Raw genomic sequence first — 19,431 nt, 5'->3', positions numbered from 1 at the left:
TTTTAAGTTACTGAACTTATGTGTCTTGAGTTTCAGTATGTTTCCATTATTTGCCTGTAAAAAGAATGTGTGACAGTTACAGTAATGAGTGCTTCTATTTTTGTAGGACACAGAGACGACCACCTGGTGGAGGCAGGTTAAGGCTTTTGTCGGAGGAGCAAGAGAGGGAACCTGTAAACATGGTAATTGCAAATAATGTAATCCGCCTGCAAGAGATTCAAAGGAGAGTGATTGAGGATGATCATCTTTTTCAAGGCATAAATGCCATCAGCCTCTCCACAATTGATCGCATCCTCTGAAAGAATCAATTCCGGATGAAACAGGCATACCGAGTCCCTTTCGAACAAAACTCTGACAGAGTGAAAAACCAACGTGTGGAATATGTTCAGGTATGAGTTTTGATACTGTATAAAGTATTGTGTACCATCACAGCATGGCAGTTTATGCTGCCATTTCAGCACTCTTGAACTGTGGTTCAGGGTACCGATTGACTCTACTGTGTTATGTGTTTTGCAGAGAATCTTTGAGATTGAAGGACGGCCTGTTCCCCATGAAATAATCTTTGTGGATGAGGCAGGTTTTAACCTGACCAAAAGAAGGAAAAGGGGGAGGAACATAATTGGCCATCGGGCTATTGTAAATGTCCCTGGTCAGCGTGGGGGGAATGTCACTATGTGCGCAGCCATCAGCCAACGAGGGGTACTCCACCATCATGCCGTACTAGGACCCTATAACACTATGCTTCTCCTTGCTTTTCTTGATGGTTTAAGACAACATATGTTCCAGCTGGACTACAGGGAACCAGCACAGCCAGAGCAGCCTCACTACGTTGTTGTGTGGGATAACGTCAGCTTCCATCGCGCTGCTCTGGTTCGTGACTGGTTTACCAATAACCCAAGGTTTTCTAATATCTTTCTGCCTGCATACTCTCCCTTTCTAAACCCGATAGAGGAGTTATTTTCGGCATGGCGGTGGAAAGTGTATGACCGAGAACCTTATGTCCGTGTTCACCTCCTTCAGGCCATGGAAGAGGCCTGCCTAGACATATCAGTAGATGCATGCCAGGGGTGGATCAGGCATGCAAGAGGATTTTACCCCCGCTGCCTGGCTAGGGCCAATATAGCCTGTGATGTGGATGAGATTCTCTGGCCTGACCCAGACCAAAGACAAGATGCTGAGGTGGGATAATGTTTCTGGTGTGTGTTGTACTGTATAGTACATGAATGACAATGTGCCACTGTACATACATTGGTTGCGTCTTTTGTGTTTATCATGTGACAAGGGTTTTGAAGGGGAGAACCATAAGCAACCTATTTGTTTTGGAACTATTGTTTTGAATTAATTGTACCAGTGTGCAAAACTCTGTTGTAGTGTGTGTGTTTTTGAGGGCTTGTGTTTGATGTCTGAGGGCAAAGTTTGGTTTTTCAGCAGGAGTGAATAGTTTTGGGTGTAGAGCTTCATTTTGACCTGGAAATAGGATGTTTGGGAAATTGAGTGAGATGTTATGGATTTGTGTTTACTGTTGTGAGGATATGAGGCGTAGTTTCAAGAAATGTGTTTTAGCAATCGAGAAAAACTGTAACAGGTGGACACTAAGGTTTACCTTCAGCATTTGAATATATAGCAAAACATTTATGGACATAATCTGTTTATTTGTTTGTCACTTATGGGGTTAAATAGTGGTTAACAAAAAGCTGTAAACCTTTGACCTTTTGGATATATTCTGGATTTTCATATATTTTAACTTAACTTTAAAGCACCTTTTTAAACGGCATTGTTATTTTAGGTAACACTGTTTTTATTTTGATGTATTTTAACTTTCACAATTTTATCATGCTCCTTTCTTTTGTGTAATTTTCTTCCCATTGAATGATTTTTCTCTCGTCATTTTATATTTTACTCGCCTGGGCTATGCCACTTTATTCACGCTCTTTTTGTGTAAGTTGTGTTTTCAGTGAAAAATGCAGACCTGATTTTAACTCAGTATCCCAAAGAGAATCAGTTAAACTTGTTTTTGTTTTAATAATGTGGCAATAATGAATTGGAAGCCGACTAAGAACCTCTAACAGCTTTGTTGTGCAGCTAAAATTGTAAATGACTTCCATTCAAAGCTCTTTACAGCAACTAGTCAGTTGTTTCTGGTTTTTTTTGGATGCTTTTGTTTTTGTACTTCAGTGTCATATGGACAAGAGAGGCCAGGAATCGATCCAAAAACACTGCAATTATGTGTCTGTCTCCAGAGCCACCGCTACCCGACAGTGATGTCAGAAGCCGGATACGTAACTCGCCACTGATTGGCTCGAGAAAAACAAGAGAAAACAACTCTCAGCCCAGTTTCGCTAACCTTAAGACACCATGCCAGATTTAATTTCATTGGATTACCAGGCCTCTTGTTCACACAGGTGGTCATAGGTACAGTCAGTCTAGAGCCAACAGCTGCCTCTTTTCAGTCTGAATGGGGGCTTTCAAACCAGCTTTTTATTTAACTGAGGGTGATTGAAGGCTAATCTGAGAGTCTCAGCCTTATTCCTGAACGCATGTAGAATAGGAAATACGTGCTTCACTGCGCAGCAGCACAATGTTCATTCATTTGTTTAAATTGCTTAAATATTAATTAATCAACCCATGTAAATGAAGTGACAGCTGCTCTAGGGATGAATGCTTACGTGAAAGCTGTGTGTGTGCATGCGTGCGTGCGTGTGTGTGTGTGTGTGTGTGTAAAGGAAGGCCTTCCTCTGTGTCCAGAGGAAGGCCATGACTTATGAGGAACAATATAGACGGCACACACACACAAATTTTCTGACTCTTTGAACACTGTCTGTTTAATTAAGAAGTAAAGTGTCTTTTCTTCAAGAAGCAAAACAGGGAAGGACATCTCCCATCACTGCTAACACATCTGGTGCATACAGACCATGGTTTAATTCATGTGGCATGCTCTACAAATGAAAAACAGGAAAGAAAAAAGCAAAGAAAGCAGCTGAAGCAACAGAAGACATCAGACGGCTCAGACTCGATGCGACAGCTTAGAGTCAGGACAGACAAGACTCGGGAATACATAATTAAGGCTTCGTGACCAACACAATCCAGCTGCTATTATTTAGTCCAGTCAACGAGTTAGGTCAGACATCTAGTCAAACACTTAAAACTGGTAAAGGAACGACAAAGTATGTGACACTAAAACGCCGCAAATTTAGTAAAAAAAACTTGGGCTCTGACATTTTTATCTAAGTTTGCTAGGGTGCTACAGTCAAGCTTAGTTGCTTAGATTGCAGCAGGGGAAGACGTTTCTTTCCTTAATCAATAATGTATTCATTTCGATACAGGCAAGTCTGCATTATTCAACAAAGGCTGTGGAATGTATGGGAGGGAGTACCACAAGGCGTGGAGATACTGCAACATTCATCTAATTAACAAGCAAGAAAGACAGACAGCAGGATGGAGCGATGGGATAAAGGATCGAGGGACAACACGTGGAGAAAGCAGAAAATGGAAACAATGAATACAAGGAAAGTGAGAGCGCAATGAAACGTATACATGTTTGTTTTGGGTCTTTCGTGCCCCGAAACAAACATGTATACGAAGATGTTTGTTTGATTTAAGTTAAGAAAATGATTTAAACTTAAGCTTTGTACAGTTTAGTATGGAAGCCCATTTCCTCCACTAAAAAAAAAAAAAAAAAAAAAAAAGGCTCCATAACTTGAAATTTCGACTTATTTTCTCATAATTTTGACTTATTTTCTCAAAATTTGGACTTATTAACTCAAAATTTTGAGAAAAGTTAGCGCTGCCAATCAGTAATCTACGTGAATGACGTCATTTCCTTGTTACCCGGAAGCTGAAGCCCTCAGGTACAAATGCTAAGCTACCGGTATTACATCCAGTCATGAATGCACACATTGCTGAGTGTTTTCAGTGTGGCTTCAAAAATGATGAAATCCTTGTGTTATTAGCCGAATCAGATGGCGTTACTATCAGCAAACGTACTCGCAAAAGCACCAATTTGTTGCGATCCGGTTTTGAGTGCACTTATCTGCTTCTCTCCATCCCTCCTATCTCTTAGAACTGTGCCACATCTAGCATTACAGGATCAATAAACCATTACCGCAGTACCTTTAAGACATTTGTATATTTACTGTAAATAAACAAGATAATCTTTGAGAGGTTCTACAGTCTTAACCAAACTGCATGTTTTATTGTGGACCACAGGGTCAGATTTGGTGGAAAATCTGTTGAACTACTTTAGAGGAAGATAGCTTAATGGTATAAAACATGGAGATTGACGCTTTTCCTTTAAGGGCAAATGGACCAAAAGATTTAAGATTTTCTTGAACAAGAGGATCTTGAAAAGAGAGAAATGTTTACAGAAAAGTGGTAGAAAAGACTTAAGACACACTACAGCCATTAGGATGGGGAAGGAAATGAAAGAATTCAGAGGAAGTGTAGCTGTAATCTTGAGTAACATTAGCACTAATGACACAAGCATAACAGTTTCATTGGTTTGCAGCAATTATACCAAGGCACTGCATCACAGATTAGCTAACAGTGGCATGCGGATGTTCAAAAATATATCTAACACCATAAAGCTGGTCAGGCTTTCATCGAAGTCACTGACAGCAGTATGAGAGGTCAAACACACTCAGACTTAAGGAAACACCAGCAAACAGAAAATGTCAAAACCATAAAAAACACAACAAACACAGTGGAAGTTATATAAAAAAAATGGAAGTTGAAACCTCAGAAAACACAATGTAAGTATCTTTGGGGAGACAATAATGTGATCTAACAACAACTAAAGTGACAGAAGTGACACACTTAAAATAAGCAGTGGATTCATCAGTGTTGTCAGGTAGAAAAAGATGCAGGTCGTGTGTTTTAAATGCATGATTCATATAATACTGTAGGTACTTGTTTGGTATTGGACACTTACTGGAAGCTTGTCATGTCCGCAGCTGTTCCGTCACGTTATTGTCTCCCCAAAACACTTCTGGCATGTTTTGTAAAAGTTTTTTTTGTGAGTTATGATGGCATTTTTTCTGTTTCCGTTGTGTTTTATGACACTTTCATTGTGTTTGTGTGCTTTTTGCAGCTTTTTTTTCTAGTTCCTGTCTCCTTGAGTAACAGTATGCTTCACCTCTCAGAGCCACCGCTCCAGATACGTCCAGAGACAGATCACTCTCTGCCTTCCTCAGCCAACATCTGTGCATGACCAAATGTACATATTTAGACATGTTTTCTCTGGATATGTTGTGTTTATTCGGTGATCAAGAAGGAGCGAGGACTGCTGTAATACCCAGTGACATCAGTGCATGGACAACCAGTGCATTAAAACACAGAATGGCATCATTATTGTAACACACTGAACAGAGGAGCAGTTTTCCTCCATTATCTGCAGTGATGAACCTTAAATTCTATGATTGTGGCAGGTTATTGTATCAATGTTGCTCAACATCACTACGTACGTTTTGTTTATTACTACGCACATGTGCATTTCTGTCCTCTTTTCTGGTTCTGATTCTTCTAAACTAATGAAGGTGGTAATATATATTTATAAATGACGTTCAGTTCTATTCAACAAGCTCCCAATTACTGAGCTACAGTACAGGGAAGAATTTGTTTTGGACAAAACCGTTGTTGCTCACCTGGATGATGTGATATAGGTTTTCACTTGTATCATAAAGCATTGCTTTCTTAAAGGTGTCCCTTAACAGTTTAATATGATGAAATTATTATCTCCACATAACAATTCTCATCTTGCCCCGCTCCCTCTGTTACAATCTGGCAAATATGACAAATTCCAGGAGCTAAGCACTGACACATGAAACCACACAATCATGCGCTGTTCATCTGCTCCTATTCAGGGTTCGATGAGACTGGCTTTGCTTATTCAAATGAGGGGACCAATCAAGACTCCAGCACCATGTCTGAGGGAATCCTGCACAATGAATGGAGATTTCCCAGATTAGAGCACACCGCACCACGCAGTCAGTGTTAGCCAGGCTACGGCAACACCCACTCCTTTCACATTTCCTTCTCTCGCTCTCTCTCCTCGCCTTTCTCTTGTTTAGTCACTACATCCCTCATTCTGTCCTTTCTCCTGCTCTTTTTAAATACTTTCTCCTTCCAAACCAGTCCTCCAACACTTTCCTGCAGATACTTACCTCATCCTCCTACCTTGTTTTCGCTCCTCCACACGTCTTTCTACCATCTACACCCTGGCTCTGCAGCTTCTTTTTCGAGATACCAACTGATGATATTTTGTGAGGTGCAGCTATTTGGTGAGAACTCCCTTCACTCGGCAAGAGTTTGATTTCACGAGTTGTTGATGGTTATAACAGTAAAATACCCAAAAGCCGCAACTTTTGGCAAATCACATAAAGCCAAGCAATTTAACCATCAGTCTTTTCTCATATACTTTGCTCACTATTGCGTCCACCCATCAACAACAACATCTTTCCGTTCACTCTACATCCTGGCTTTCATTCATCAGTTTACGTCTCCATACCTTGTCAGCCATGATCATGGACGACCCTCCATGAATGCCCAAGATTGGTATGAGCGTCTGCGAGGAAATAAAATCCAAAATCTGGGCGATGGCCTCTTGGTCAGTGCCGTCCCCGAACACCACGCCGTGGATCTTGGTTCCTGACATCAGGTCACACATGTGGGTGATGATGCTTTTTGGATCAGTCTCATTGACCAGCAGTGTGACCACGTTGACATCGATGGGGTCTTCTTTGCTCCACAGCGCTCGGATGTCCCGGTCTGAGATGTAGCGCGTGCGTCCCAGGATCACTGCAATGTTCAGGACCGGCACTTTTTCTGAGCCACCAGTTCGCTGCTTTTGAGCCGCCACGGGATCGGCTTTCATGGTCAACGCCACCAGGAGAGCCAGGGAGAGCAGCGTGCTATTACTTCCGCCGTTACAGCTGCGATTGCTGCCCCTTCTACTCCTCCTCTTACTTCTTTTGCTGCTGAGGGACATACTGCCAAACCACTTCATCCCCTACATGAAAGGAAGTTGAGGGGTGAAAGAGACGGATGAAGACAGATCAAAGCGTGAATGAGATTGGAGAGAGAAAGAGGTGTGGAACGATGAGGGAGAGAAAAAGCACAGATAAGTTGTTAATGCACAGCTCTTAAAACCCACACGTTCAGGTAGGAACTTTCTTTTTCGTCTTCATTTCTCCTTAGTAACTTTGTTAAACACAAACCCTGCGAGGTGGGAGATGGCCTTGTGAGGAAGTTGTGGAGGGGTGAAAGAAAAAGAAGATGACTAACAAGTATAAACTTTATGGTCACGACTGCAAGAATCAGATGATTCAGGAGCAAGCTGTTCAGTATTCAGAAAAGGCAACAAGACATTTTTATAGTGTAATAAACCAACATTTGCCAATCGGCAAAGAACGCTACTCAGCTTACAGTACAAAAGGATTTCTATGACAATAATAGACAAACTGTCAGATAGATACTTTCAGCTATGCCATTATTTGCAGTGTTTTGCAGAGCAGACAAATAAAAATGTGTGCATGTACATGTGCGTAAGAGGCTGACGTAACAGTGGGCAGACTGAGGATCATTCAGTTCAACTTTATCTACCATAAAATATGAGAAGTGGCAGCCAAAAGTGCTCTTTGTCACATAAACATCATGGCTCGAGAACAAATGATAACAGTCTTCCATTTGGACTTCTTTTTACCAACATAGTCAGTATAACTTTTAGTTCAGTGCTACTTAGATGGGAAACATTATAATTGCTAAACAAAAGTATCAATGTTTAGTCTTAGAGTTGACCGTTCTGGTCAATTGTGTTGTCAAGAGCTGACCAAATTTTTACTACGTGGACAATTTCTTGTGTAGAAAAGCACTACATCAATAGCCTTTTAGGATAAATTCAATACTTTTGGCAGCTAGAGGAACAGGCTATCACTCAGCAACCAGGTGTTGCCAAAATACTGGACCCACCTATGCTTACATTAGCTTAACTTGTGGTATAGCAGTTAACACATTTGCCTTATTCAGTAAAGATCTCTGGTTCATATCTGGGAGGACACTAATCCACCTAGTGTGACCCTAACTCCAGTCCCAAGCATGGATTAATGGGAGGGTCGTATCAAGATAGGCATTCGATGTAAAGTTTGTGCCAAATCAAGTGCTGGAAAATGAGACAGCAGCTGAAAGTACCTTCTGCTTACTTAGCTTTTTCTCACAGTGGGTTCCAGATTTACTGACATCATTACAAAGAAGCCAACAATGTTTCTGCAATTTGTTTTTACCTCAAATCATCCATCCATTTTCTTCTGCTTATCAAACCCAGCTATTATTTGGTGAGACGCTAGGTCCACCCTAGACGCCACCATGCCCAACACTACGTGATGCTGAAAAACTAGTTTGTGATTTTTTTACGTGGACTGCCATAATCCATTATAATCAGGTTGTTCTTAAATTACCATAAGAAGCCTTCACTGGATCCAAAATTCTACAGCGAAAGCAATAACTGGAACTAGAAAAAGTGAGCACATGTCTCCCATATTAGCTTCTCTTCACTGACTCCCTGTTTAATCCAAAATTGACTTTTCTAAATTTAAATCTCCTGTAAAACCAGCTCCCAGTTTGGATTCAAGACGCACACACTCTCTCTACTCTTAAGATTAGACTTAAAACGTTCCTCAGTTTGGCCTGGATCAGGTTACCCTGAACCATCTCTTAGTTATCCTGCAATAGGCCTCGGCTCCTAAGAGGACATGACGCTCCATCCCTGCCCACATTGTTTTTTATCATTCCATTAATCCAACTGCTAAGCGCTCTTTTGAAATCCTATAGATCAATAAGCATTGAAACCTTATATCAAGTCAACTTTTTTGCATTACAAGTTTGATTAATTTTATGGTAAATATTAAAATATCTTATTTTAATAAACATACACAAACGTTTTGATGCATGCTCAATCATCCAGGTAGGTAAATCCCAAAAACTTTTTGGGCATTTTCTTTCTACTTCTTTCTAGAAGACACTGAAAAAAATCTATAAAAGTTAAACAGTGTATGAAACTATTGGGTGCAAAGGTCACACCCAGGTTTTCATTAAATGCCTCACTGAACCGACGCGCTTTTCCAAAATACTCAAGTTGTATGGAAACCCATCAAAAAACCTAATGTTGCTAACACAGATACACTCACAAAGAGATTAGTTTGTACCCCATAGGTAAATATGAAGCAAACTAAATAAAGCTAAGAAAAAAAAAGCAGACCAATACAAAAGGGCGAGTCTTGCAAATAGCATGGGACGCTACACAGCGCATGCCTCTGACGGAGGGGCAGAAGTACGGCGATCGAGGGCACCTCGCTGAAAACAAATGTTTGTGTGTGCCAACGTGACTAACAGGTTAGACGGTGATCACAGCTACTCTGCACAAATCGAACAGAAAAGCGAAGCGACATCATCGCTTCTACGCAACCCCTCCCCCGTGGAGAGAGCACTCACGGCCTACTTGAAAAGCCAGTGCTCAGCAAACATAAAACATCATCAGGCATTCTAAGACTTATGAGCAGGTGTGCTGAACAGTAGAGCGTGAGCGAGCTCAGAAAGGCATGAAACATATGGTCACATAATGCGTCCATGTGTATTGTTGACGATTTATGGATTCACTGACAGGCCCTTACGTTTTTGCATGGGTGCGGAGACCGCTGGTGCATAACTGATTCACAGGAGCTGTTGTTCAGCGTGCTGTTGTCAGAGGCAGCACAGCTTCGTGAGGTCACACTCTTACCATTAACATTAAAGACAAAATAGCATAGAAAGCAATCAACAGGGTGGCAAAAGCTTCCATGGACAGACAGCAGAACAGAGTGACTCATGTCTCTTTGTCACTTTTCTTACTTAACAAGTTGTTTCAGAAAATATTAAAAGATTTTAATGAAAGAAGCTGAAAGGCCTGGGCCACAGGCCAAGGAAGAAGCAATCTGCTTTTTGTTCAGACTGTAAAGAGTTTGGGAACCTCAAACATCCGATCCTCCCCATCAACTAGTGCACATACTTACATCGCATGCTTGAATCCCTCTGAAGGCTGCAGGAGCGAGCACAGCTCTCTATTCACCAGCCGTGTGGCGTGCAGTTTCTTTCTCAAGTGCCTTCAGTGGCCCTTTCTGTTGTTTTTGTCATAAACATTGTGGCCTAATCATCGTGCCTTTCAGCCTAAGAAGTGCAATGAAATGCTTTTTATTTTCTGACTTTTTTGTTGTTGTTTATGACCGCTCAACACATACTGCTTGAAACACAGAGAAAGATTGTTCTCCACTGTCTATTTCAAAGTATAATGATAGTTTCAGATTACTTTCTGTAGGCTAGAATTTGTCATACCTTGTGATTTTGTAATGAAATTGAGACTCCAAAGGACAGGCTCTAATGTGAGCTGAATAATGCATGCGGGCTCAACTGTGTCATCCTGTGTTTTTAAAACAAGCAGAGGAATGCTTGCCCCCCCACCCACCCATCTCTTGCCCAACTAAGCAGAAACACTGAGAGAAGAAACCGGAGAATGAATCATCCAAAATCTCAGTCCATTCACTGCAGAGAGCGCGCTGATGCCTAATGGATTCCTAGTGTCTCTGTCAAGAAGTCGTCATATTCCTTTGTCAAAAAGTCTCAGGATTACATGCAGGCTTGCCCTGGCAGCTTGTGAAGTAATTGAATTCTATGGGACTGGCTTTTGTTTGAATTCAGGCTTTAAATGCATCATACATTACTTGGAGCGATCATCTCCATCCTGCTTCACTAGCCGAGAGACAACATAATCGCAAAGTCCTTTTTAATGTTTGCCACTTCCAAGCACACATTCCACTCAATAGTCACATCCATCCATCCATCCATTCGCTTCCGCTTATCCTTTTCAGGGTCGCAGGGGGTGCTGGAGCCTATCCCAGCTGTCATAGGGCGAGAGGCAGGATACACCCTGGACAGGTCGCCAGTCTGTCGCAGGGTTAAGACACAGAGACAGACCACCATTCGCACCCACATTCACTCCTTTGGGCAATTGGGATTAATCAATTAACCTATCCCCACAAGCTAGATGTCTTTGCACGGTGGGAGGGAACCCATGCAAACACGGGGAGAACATGCAAACTCCACACAGAAGACCTGATGGTGGAATTGAACTCAGGACCTTCTTCCTGTGCAGCAACAGTGCTAACCACCGTACCACCATGCCACCGTGCTGCTCGATAGTCACAGTTTGATCCAATTAGCAAAAGCTTCTATTCCATCATTTAGTTGTTTGTTATTATTATTCATTTTTGCTCTCTTTTCTCCTTCCTCCGCTCGCCTGGTTCTGCCAGGGTTTCTTCCTGTTAAAGGGGAGTTTTTCCTTCCCACTGTCAATAAGTGCTTGCTCATAGAACTCATCTGATTATTGGATTTTTTCTGTTTTCTCTGTACTATTGTAGGGTCTTTATAATATAAAACACCATGAGGCAAGTGTTTTTGTGATTATTAAAAGTATTTCTTTCAATTCAGTATTGAATTGAACTGAACTGAATTTTGTTTGTGTAACATTACCTGTGGAGCAGATTACATATACAGTTTTTCAGAAGAGAACTTGAGCAGAATCTGTTAAAGAACAGCATTCCAGTCTTAAGTTTCACCATTTAGAGGCCTTATGAAGCCCACACAGTCTGGAAAGTCTCCACGGAGCTTTGGTGGACATGCTCTTAACTAAAACAACACTGTTCTATAAATGTGCACTGTGCAGGCATGAATATTAGTATTTGTTTGTTAGTATTTGTTTCTCGTGTTCTCTTTAGATGATGCACACACACATAAAACAAAACAGATAGCAAGCTGTTAGACAATTTCATGAGATGCAGCATCTGTCGTGGAAAATGATTTAGGGAAAGTGCGCACACGCAGCCTTTGCTCTGAGTAGCCACAGCGACGGGACTCAGCACAAACCAGTTTCATAAAAAAGGGTCAAAATGGCACCAATTCGGTGTAATATGGTATTTATAGAAACAGGCGAGTCGAGGATGACAAGATTATGTTTCAGTTCCAATTGGTGCCGTGGAAATCTGACAAACAAAAGAGTGTTGTGGTCTTTTTGGTTTTTTCGTTTCCTTGTCACAACTCTGCAGCAGTACAGGGATATTTTGGGGCGATGAGAAAAGCAGTAGAGGATAAAAAAAATAGAGGAAGTAAAGCAAGGCAGGCAGAAAAAAAGTGGTATAATAAAAGAGGGCGAGAAATACAGAAAGAAAGGGAGAGAGAGAGAGAGCACCCCCAGCCAAATCGTATTGGGCAGTTTGTCGTCACACAAAGGCTACCGTTTCTTGGCACCACAACCGTAAATGATGTTTGGCAGGCGCATCCATACTACTGGCTAGTGTTCACACATGCACACATACACACACACAGACTGCTATTTCCTCACGAGCATGAGGCACAAAACAGATCCTCCCTGTGCGTGCGCGCATTCATTTCAATTCTTCACTCTTGGTGATCCGTCAATAAGAAAGTGAGGCGCTTTTATAGGTATCATTTCATTTCTTGTTCTACATATTCAATCACAGAACGCTCTCCACGCAGACACTTCGGCAATAAAAAATCTCTCTCGCTAAGCCACGGCCGCAATTCCCTCGTGCTTCACGGTCACAAACCCCACATTTCCGATCCGCACGCAACTAGGTTTCACATGCATCAATAATTCAAGCTGCATTATCTTTATGTAACGGTTAATATAATTGCATGTGCCGCCGTGGCCACATTTGTTCTTTCTGCTATCTTCTACGTGATATAAAAATTAGATTAACATAGTTTACACACTCTATGATTTATTTACACGGTCAGAGTGGTTGATACTGAGGGTGATAAGTGTGATTCTTGCTATGCCACAACCCAGGGCATGGATGTGTGGGTATGTATGCGTTACAAGAGTGTCCCAAATACTGCATGCTTTTCATTCCATCCCTCACTAGCTCATCTGTGACTTCGTTCATCACTTCATACCTTCACTTATCCATCTGTCCTCACTTTCATCTTTCATACTGCATCTTTATGCCATCTCGACCATTTGCTACCAAACTGAGCTAACTTGAGGCACTGTGTGTATTCTCAAAACCATTATTCTCCATTTGTCATTTTTCTTTAGAGTCTGACCGATATATGAGGGTGGATATATGAGCCGATATTAGCGGTTTGTTGAAATATGGTATCTGCATTTCTAAGGCAAAAATGTTTGAGTTTGTCCACCAGAGGGAACTACGAGATTCTCTCTCTTGGCGCATGTTGTTGGAACACCACAACCGCAACAAGCAGAGTGAGAAAGAGCATAAACAAACAATCCACGACTTTGCTGTCATATTACCTTTTTATGGCCTCACAAATAAATGCACTTAAATGTTAGAGAAATCAGTTTGGGTGTCTCAAGGAAAAAAATATTGTATCAGTATTGGTTTTCCTTTTCCTTTTTGTTTCCCAGCACATATTCTCCACTTTCCTCTGTCAAGATCTGAAACTAAACAATTTATTCATGTTTTGGTGCAACATATTTTATACTCATAGTCGACCCTATGGTACAGTCGCTGGAACAGGCTCCAGCCCCCCAAAGACACTGAATTGGATAAGCAGAAGCAAATGGACGGATGCATATTTTACAGTCCAGACTAGCCTTTTTGGGGGTAGGCTTTGCTTATTTCAGCAAGATAATGCAACACAATTTACAATTTTGCAGGTATTGCTCCATAGAGGTTTCACAGTGAAAGTCTGGGTGCTAAGATGGCCTACCCTGCTGGAATCAAACAAAGAGGAACTTTCATTTGTTGCAGTATAAGACACTTAACACATATTTGCTGTCAAAGCAGTTTTTAATGAGGGGAAAGCTGTTTCTTTGCACCAGAATCTAACCATTTTACAATGCTACAGCTTATTTATTGGCTTTTTAAACTCAGTAAATAACATGGTTGCATTTGGATGTCCCCCCCCCCCCTTCTGTATTGTTTCTCTTCCTGCCCCCACCCCATACTTGTAACACTGTGCCCAATTACACAAAGAATAATTCAACAATAGCTAAATACTAAAATAATTCTGCTTCGTTTTCCCTTTCTCTCCCCCTGCACAATTTTTCTCCTATTATTTTGCAACTAATTTCATTCATTCCCCAGGTTCTCTATCCCTCTGTCCTTTTCTATTTCAAGAGTTTCATTCTAAAATGAGATTCTTCCATTTGAAAAAAACAGACACCAGGAGAAGGAAACTGTATGAATACCAATGTGCTGCTGAACTTATAGGTCTACTTTCCTTTGCATACGAACTAAGCATGCGAAGGAAGATTGGATACTATTTTTTCCAAAAATAAGACTGTAGTAAAGCTATTTTTCTTTCACCGGCCAATGGATTTCACCTTCTGTCATCTAACACCCGTATCAAAAAGAAGCCTCTGCTAAACACACAAAGAGTTTTAAATTCTCATGTTTATAAGAACTAATAATTAGCATGAGTGTGTAAGGAGAGGAGTCAAAAATGTGCTACCTTAAGAGACCAAGGGCCAACCTTCCAATTTGGAAACTGAAGCCAACAAAGGAATCCCCAAACTGTATTAACTCTAGTGACCGCTTCAGAAGTGAATTGTTCTCCACAGATGCACAGATGTTAAAATGCCAAACTTTATAGCATTAAAAAGCATGTTTACAGCCTGGTACAATTAACCATTTTGGTCCCCATTGTCAGTGTACCAAGGCAGTGATGTAGTGGTTAGCACTCCTGCCTTATAGTAAAGTGCTTTGGATTTAAAAAATCCAGCCTGGGTCCTTTCTGCATGACAGACTGGATGTACCTTATGACATCTGGGAAAGGCCCCAGCCTCACAACCCTAAATTAGTCATAACAACTCCGTGGGGGAGGGGGGGTCATTTATTGTTATTATTTGCAGGAGTAAGGGGCATGACCGCTTTGATCAACAGGTGTCTCAACAGAGGCACCTGAAGCCTGACTTTGAATAATCAGAGTCACTGAACAGGACCTCTCCGCTGTGTCTCTGCTGTTGATTCCCTTTTGACTGTTTTTCGTGGAAATATCTGTGCTACATTAGCATTAGCATTATCTGGTAGCTTAGCACCCCACCCTCTTATCTACATATAGTCACTTCAGGCTCCAACAAAACAAGCGGCTCCTTTAAATTGCAGAAGCTGAAAAAGTCACGGTGGTTACATATAAGGTCTACATTGTTTTTTAAAAATGCTCATTAAAATGCTGCTAAACCCAGTTCACCAAAACCTGTGGAAGTATAGTGTTTGCAAATTAGCTGACAAGATTTCAGTTTACACTGCCAAATCAGTTCTCTCTCGATGGAGACTAACAGTTGTATAATATCTTTAATGATTCTGGGGCCTGCTCTAATACCTGCCAAATAACCATAACAATGTAATCAGGGCCAATTTTTTGTTTGAGCTGAGGCGCGGCAAATTAGCTGACAAGCTTGCTGACATAATGTGCCTTTTGTTAGACACAGTTCCTCAAACTTTGCTACACAATTCCCCATATTCCCCTCATATTCCTCTCCTTTGTCACCTCATTCCTCTGTCCATTTTTTTCCAGTCATTCTCTCATCCAGTCTCTCTCAGGCCCCAGCCATCTGCTCTGTGTGACCTGACATGTGCATGAGCGCCCGTGAGAAGCCCAGTGGAAGTAATCGTCTGTTACCACTCAGGCTTCACCGTGTTGTGTGCCCACTGCGCATACCTCTTTAGCTCCCTGCAAACCCACTGAGTGTATGGGCACAAGAGAGGTAGAGAGAGAGAGACAAAGGAAGACATGAGATTGCTTGTGTTCTCTCTTATAATGGATGTGAACACAATTGTGCGCTCTCTCTGCTTCTTTGTTCTCCATCCATGCACCTGATGCCCCAATATACACCTAGCCGCCCCCCTGTCCCCCTCATTATACCAGAATTCACATTATAGTTTGACACCTCACTCATTTACTTTTGGCTCTTTTAGTGCTAATTGCATCAGTCACTTTCTGCTTCCTGCTCTGGAGCCTGTAGTAATCCCATGTTAGTGCAGCGTCTCTCTTTCTCACTTGCAATTTCAACGTGCTGTGATCGGCACGATGGGTAAAACATCTGCAGAAGAATGCTATTTAGATCCATGAGTAGGTTCACGTGCTACTTGATCTTGCCTTGTGGCATCACAAAGAGATCCAGATCTCGTGGTGTTTCTGGTTTCGCCCAATAAGTAAGCAATCTTTTCTCCTAAACCATCCCCGAAGGCCAGAGTCAGAGGTGATTTCAGGTGTTATTCACCCGTGAAAAGCACTGATGAATCCGAAGCACACGGACACTGCTGTGCAGGAGAAATCTGCTCTGTGCTCGACTTTAAAGTTGTCAGAGGGTATCCTCTAACTGAATCACTCTCTTGCTGTCTTCTGCTAATTCTGTCTTCATCTATATGTAAATAAAGGGCCATTAAAAATCAATCACCGCTATCTCCCTGTCTCTCTCCCTCAAACACATAGAGAAGATCTCGCTCTCCCGCTCTTTTATCTTCTCAGACTCCCCATTTTCTCTTGACTCCCTTCTCCCCTGTGTCTGCTGTTGCTCCTGTTTGGCATGCAACAATACTTTGAAGCTGTTTGGGCGCACACATGCAAGCAAACGTTCACGTTTTTCACTCCTGCACGAGAGGGGAAAACCCTTCAACCGTGCACTGTAAGGCCTGACTCTACCTGGATGGAAGTAGTGGGTTTTAATACATTTGATCCTTTTGATGTCATGAAAAAAAAACTGGCTTGTCCTTCCATGGGCAGCAGCCTCTGGATGCAGGGAGAGAGAGGGAAAGAGAGAGAGAGCTTTTCCGTGATAGAACTGCGCTTTAACAACGTGACTGAGGGAGCAGGAGGAAGAGAGAGAATGTGTGTGCGTTGGTGCTGGGAAGGGGTAGATGTAAATTCATTTGGATCTCCCCGTTTGGTTCAGTGAAGCCAATACAATACAAGTGCGACCCCTACTGGTGAAAGCGAAAGTGGGCCTGAATCCCCCACTCTTGGCTGAGACGCTCCTCGCACAGTGAAAGAGCTTTCTTTTCTCTCTTTTTTGAGCTCGTTCTCACTTCGTGTCACAGTTTAAGGTTGGAACAGGCACGATGTGCATCTCCCTTCTTTAAATTACAACTTTAAAAAGAAATTAACTACAGGCCTCCTTGATGTATGATGACTGTTCATCCTGATGCGGGATGAGAGGAGCTAGAAGTTGTGCCAACAATTGGGATGACTAAAAGAAAAAAAAAAAACGTGTTGTCCAACCTCTGAATAAAATAATACTCATCGCTCAATCATCCATCTTTGTTTTTATCGGCTAAAACACGCTCGGTTTCTTGTGTCGGTGGTTATACTTTGAGAAACTGGAGAAGAGGAGTGCACGAGCCCCCAAAGATCAGCCGAAGAAGCTGTTTTTTTTTCTCTCTTTTTTTCCTCATAGCCGAGCTGACAGATTATAGCTCTAGGTGTGCCAATGAATTTAAGTTAAGGGAATAAACTGGTGTGTGTGTGTGTGTGTGTGTGTGTGTGTGTGTGTGTGTGTGTGTGTGTGTGTGTGTGTGTGTGCGTTTCTGTGTGTGTTGCGTGAAGCCGCCTGCGCTCCGCTCACTGCGCCAGTGTAAATTAATAGGAAATTATAGCGCTTGACGCGAGAGGCTGGACTGCAGAGTTTGCTTTTTTGTTTGCGTACCGACTCCCTTTAATCGTCTTCATCCACGTTGATCTTGTTTTATTATTATTCTAATTATTATTTAGAGCGCCGTGTCCCTGCGGTGTGGTGCCGCACTTTTTGGATGAGGGACGCTTGTGGGTAAAACAAAAAGGCGCCAGTGGCACGCGCCGATCAAGGGAGATGGGGTGGGTGGGGGGTTATGATCATCAAAACCCATTTTCGGAGAGCAATAAGAGATACGGCAAAGTACTTACAGCATCTCCCTTCCACAGAGCTCCAAAACAGTGGTGCGAGATGGCATTGCAACAGTCCCCTCTATCCTCCGAGAAACCATGTAGCCACTGATGGTCTCACAAACACTGCACAACAGGAGAGCGAGGGGGGGTGAACAAAAAATCAACGACTCTCTCGCAATGAATTATTCCAGCGTTTCCAACAAAAAAGAAAAGAAAAGAAAAAGAAAGAAAAATAAAAGAATGAATGAAATCCCCCGTTTTAGCACTTCACAAGCGCGCCGCTCCGAATAAAAAACATTGTAATCCAATCTTCATTGTGTGTGCGCCTGTGCTGCTGATTCTCCACTGCAATCTCCACTGGCCCCGCGCATTGTGGGGGGGTGGGGGGTGGGGGGGGTTCAACCTGCCTCGGTGCGATTGGAGCTCCCCGTATCCCGTTATTCCTGTCCCGGGAGGAGAGGAGCGCATAGGGGGAAGATGCAGACGCCGGACGCGCACATAGACGCACACGCACATTGACCAGTACAGCAGAGGCTCCGGCAGCCTGCGAGCCGTGCATGGGACCCTCTCCCAACGATTCTTGTCGTTCACGCGTACGCGCGCGCGAGCATGTGTGTGTGTGAGAGAGAGAGAGAGAGAGGGGGGGGGGGGGGAGAGAGAGAGCGTGCTGGCGTTTAGTCAGCGTGTGTGCCTGCGCGCTTCTGCAGAGGCAGGGGCAGCTGGATAGATGGACGGACTGGCGGTCCGTCGGTCTGTCGCTCTCCCTCTCTCTCCCCTGCTCTCTGCGCTAAAGCTCCATCAGGCAGCGGCTCAGTCAAAAAAAAAAAAAAAAACCCCACACAGTTGGGCTATATCACAAATGAGCGAGAGAGCACATTTTACCCTCCACTCCCGAAACGTTACACCATTTCAATTCTTATTTTTGTCAAGACTAATCTTCTTTTTGACAGCAGCGGCCCCCTCCATTCATTTTTTCCCCCAACACAATCAATCCTTCCGGAAAACTACAGTAGAGCACACCATAGGTCCTACAGTGAAAAAGAAAAATATAATGTTAATATAATGTTATTATTGTACAATAAACTACATGGAGTGGATTTTTTCGCTTTTCTTGCTTTTTAATGCAGACAAAAACAAAAGGCTTGGCCTGAAATCTTCGCTGGTGATCTTTTACTGAACATGAATTATTTTTGCACTAATTAACCTACCTAGGTATGATGCCTTGGTTCTTGCTGATGTTCTCATTGGCTCATTGCTCAGATTAGAGCCCACCTGCTGGTTTCTTGTAGTGCTGTGCCATACTACAAATTTTAGCATCCATCCAATACCAACTAAATAGAGTCCCAGTGTTATATATACCACTATTGATACTTTTAACCTGTAAAGGCAACTTACTAGGGAAGAGCAGTGTGTTATGATTTATGAGCTAAATCATCACCGTTTGAAAATTCTGAACACATTTTAATGACCACTAAATCACTGTGATTTTTAGTTTCCGTAATACTT

At 42.3% G+C, this 19,431-nt stretch overlaps 1 protein-coding gene across 1 annotated transcript in view; it reads right to left on the bottom strand.

Moving 5' to 3' along the window:
* The window catches only part of grin2aa (glutamate receptor, ionotropic, N-methyl D-aspartate 2A, a), a 179,880-nt gene extending 161,805 nt beyond the window's left edge, over positions 1 to 18,075 (bottom strand). The window contains exons 1-2 of the mRNA XM_080906362.1: positions 17,944 to 18,075; positions 6,503 to 7,003 (exon numbers count right to left, since the gene is read on the bottom strand). Coding sequence (XP_080762488.1) covers positions 6,503 to 7,000 — 498 coding nt within the window. The 5' untranslated portion in view covers positions 7,001 to 7,003; positions 17,944 to 18,075. The remainder of the gene's footprint in view (positions 1 to 6,502; positions 7,004 to 17,943) is intronic.
* Between the last annotated feature and the right edge of the window lie 1,356 nt (positions 18,076 to 19,431).

This window comes from Rhamphochromis sp. 'chilingali' (genome assembly GCF_963969265.1).
Source record: "Rhamphochromis sp. 'chilingali' genome assembly, chromosome: 15".
Classification (NCBI taxonomy): Eukaryota; Metazoa; Chordata; class Actinopteri; order Cichliformes; family Cichlidae; genus Rhamphochromis; species Rhamphochromis sp. 'chilingali'.
This window is presented reverse-complemented; position numbering and strand designations above follow the sequence as displayed.